The 3,444-nt window shown below is 39.9% G+C and overlaps 1 protein-coding gene across 1 annotated transcript in view; it reads right to left on the bottom strand.

Annotated features, from left to right (window-relative positions):
* The window catches only part of LOC106808311 (translation factor GUF1, mitochondrial-like), a 43,722-nt gene that overhangs the window by 24,990 nt on the left and 15,288 nt on the right, over positions 1–3,444 (bottom strand). The window contains 3 exon segments of the mRNA XM_014810972.1: positions 2,116–2,319; positions 2,676–2,740; positions 3,387–3,437. Coding sequence (XP_014666458.1) covers positions 2,116–2,319; positions 2,676–2,740; positions 3,387–3,437 — 320 coding nt within the window.

Here is a 3,444-nt window from a genome sequence, read left to right as displayed (position 1 = left end):
GTCAAATTTCTCCCTATCCTAAGTAGCCACTCCTCGGGGAAGGCTCTCACCTTGTCTGTCGCTTTTCAGCCAATTCCCCAAATTATTCCTGGTGGACTTATACGACACTGGCTCACCCACATTATTGTCAGTTTTGACAGCCTAAGGCATTGAAACATAAACCATGGTTGACTTGAGCTAGTCTTTAGCTATTCAATCAGGGGGTATAATCATCAAGTCGTGCTTTTAGTGTTATCAATATATATCCTAAATAGCGTGAACCTATATGATTATTAATGTAGAAATGTTGCATATTTTAAGGGGATATATTTTTGCATATATCTATTTTTACTCCGCCAAGAGGTTGGCATTGGAGGTTAATGTTTTCAACCGGCGTTGTGTGTTTGTTTTCGTTTGAGGTTTGTTCGTTTTGTGGCGTTGTAACATCCGTTTCTTTGGTGTACAGGCCGTAACTTGAAAAATTATGGACAGTTTGTCATAAAATTTTTCAGGATAGGTCACATGGGCTAACTTAGAATTGATTTCAGGATTTTAATGGTGATCCCGATTCAATAATTAGATTAATTAATTAATTATACCAATTTCTAGGTAGAGTCAGAAATTGGTGGTTAACTTAGCAATTGATTAACATTTTTGTGGTGATCCGGATCCAATTAATTAATTAATATTAATTTAATTAATTAATTAAAATTTCAGATAAGTCAGAAATGTGGTTAACTTGAATGATTAGCATTTGGTGGTGATCAGGATCCAATCCAATTATTCTGATTTATTAATATAATTAATTAAATATTTTCACGCAGTGACAAGAATTCAGCTGGCTTGTGCGGAGGTCTGCCGGCTCTCCGAGTGCTCTAGTTGTTTTGGTATAGTTTCAAGTTGAGGTTAAATAATTCATTATACCTTGCATCCATGGCCACATAACACTAGAGTTCATATCAATTCAGTCGCTGAATACTGCACTCCGCCAATGTCTGGAAACTCACTCTGGTCGGATCGGATAAACACCGGCAAATACCGTGAATATTTTACAACAAGCAAATAATAGAATTTAATACTCCCCTCATTTAACAAAACGCCACCTCTTATCATTGCAGCAGTTAATCTAGACATTGCGTTGCCTAACAAGAAACTTTTTTGGTTTTTGATGTGACAAGCTACTAATAACGATTCAATACGTGCCCGGTCCCAACTACGGTTACCATTGGCTTTGCAGGTTGTAAATAATACCATGTATTGCTTCCACAGGCTTTCCTTGTAGAAGAAAGGTCACCACACATGCCTCACTCGCATTCTTCATGTTTCACAAGTGATGAAGGCCAATCTCGTCCTGGCAATAGCCTGTGGCGAAGATCAATACAGAAAATTGATTAGATGAACCGAGCCGATGCTAGCTAGTGTTAAACTCTTACAAACATCGTTACTATATAGACGCATTGTTAGCAGCCAGACCATTATAGTGAATGATCACATGTTCAGAGCAGCATTAAAAACCAACAGGATTGAAGCCTCCTGCAACAAGTAGGAAGCAATCGGACGAATGAGACAATAATAAAAAGAGCATGCCACTACAAATAACTGGGTGATAATAAACATTGTATGCTCGCTCTGCTATCGCGATCTCTGTTTCGGCCTCCATCTCTCTCCCTTTCTTTCCCCCCCACCCCCTTCTCTCTCTCTCTCTCCCCTCCTCTTTCTTTCTCTCTCCCTCTCTCTCTCTCATTCTCTCTCTCTTCTCTCTCTCTCTCTCTCTCTCTCTCGTCTCTCTTCCTCTCTCCCTCTGAGTCTCTGCATCTCCTCTCTTTCTCTCTCACTCTCTTTCTCTCTCTCTCTTTTTCTCTCTTTCTCCCTCTTTCTCTCTCTCTCTCTCTCTCTCTCTCTCTCTCTCGCCCTGTCCTCTCTCTCCTTTCTATCTCTCTCTGCTCTCTTTCTCTCTTGCTCTCTCTCTCTCTTCTCTCTCTCTCTTCTCTCTCGCTCGCTTCTCTCTCTCTTTTTTCTCTACATCTCTCTCTCTCTCTCTCTCTCTCTCTCTCTCTCTCTCCCTCTCTTTCTCGCTCTCTCTCCCTCTCTATGCATCTCTCTACTCCCCACTCTTTCTCATAGCTGCACACCTACAGTGAATTAACCAGCTCCTCCTGGGGACGCATGACTCCAAGCTTCTGCACCTCATAGTTCTTCTGCGTGAATGCGAAGGTCACGCGATCGCCGACCTTGACCTGACCATCGAGGATCGCCGCGTTTGCTATCACGCCCTTGTAGCGGTCATAGGAGGAGTCGAACACCAGGGCCTTCAGCGGTGAAAGCATGTCTGCCCTGGGGCTGCATTAGGGAACTACGCTGATATTGTGCAGCAGGCCCACTCATGTATTATAACTTGTATTCACACACAATTAATATTCTTCATCATTCTGTTACGGATAATACGTGCAAATAGACCTTTGATGTTAATTCCTGCCCGTCTATTATTGTTTGCTGTTGTTTAATGTGAAAGAAATCGTGTAAATTTATCGCAGATATGGTAAAACACAAGTAGACACATGAATTACATCCACATGTCCCAGAAACTACCCTATTCCTCTGTATGCCCTGTACTCGAGTCTCAGACCGTGAACATTTCATTTCAATAAAGATATACATATACATATACATATACATATACATATACATATACATACGGTGGGATCCTTTCGATAATTTCATGAAGCAGTTCTTCAACTCCCATGCCAAGTTTTGCTGAAACCTATAATAATAACAAATAGCTGGTTCAGATATGAGGACAATCACATCAATTCATCGCTTATTCCCAAAATTATTACAGATATTATATTGCAGCTTTGGCTTACAAATAACTCTTCATTCATACGATAACGATTCATCTAAGTGTATCTTTAACCTAGTGTGACCTATCTGCCGAACATAATTGACAATTAGCTCTACCCAATCGTTGTCATGATAGGATGTTCTAAAGACAAACCTTGACAGCAAAGTGCAAAACAGTCAACATTTTGGCATGCACACATGACAGATATAAACGAGAAACTCATCAAGCTTAACTGCCCTAGCTACAATATCAAAGGAGGGCAAGGTTATCTCACTTAGATGGATAGCTTAATTGTTTCGCAGCAAGATTTATCTCCCATATATTTCATCAAATCAGAGATGACTCAAGCTGTGAGAATATAGGGTATATTGACACTATACTGCTATATGTATGTATATATGCCAGAAACCAGAAAATCGTAAAACAAGATAAATACAAGATTGAAAACTGGTGCAAAGTTCTTGGGTAGAAAACAGTACTTTCTAATAATAGGTCTATAACTAGTTAAATATGACAAAACTAAATAAATTACAAGTAGGATAAGTCTGGCAGTCAAACAACATACCAGGAGAATCTCTTCACGACTCATGTCAAAGACGGTCTTCATTTGTGCAATACACATC

The sequence above is a fragment of the Priapulus caudatus genome, unplaced genomic scaffold, assembly GCF_000485595.1.
Source record: "Priapulus caudatus unplaced genomic scaffold, Priapulus_caudatus-5.0.1 Scaffold268, whole genome shotgun sequence".
Taxonomy (NCBI): Eukaryota; Metazoa; Priapulida; class Priapulimorpha; order Priapulimorphida; family Priapulidae; genus Priapulus; species Priapulus caudatus.
The sequence above is the reverse complement of the archived record's forward strand: the minus strand, read 5'-3'. Positions and strand labels throughout refer to the sequence as shown.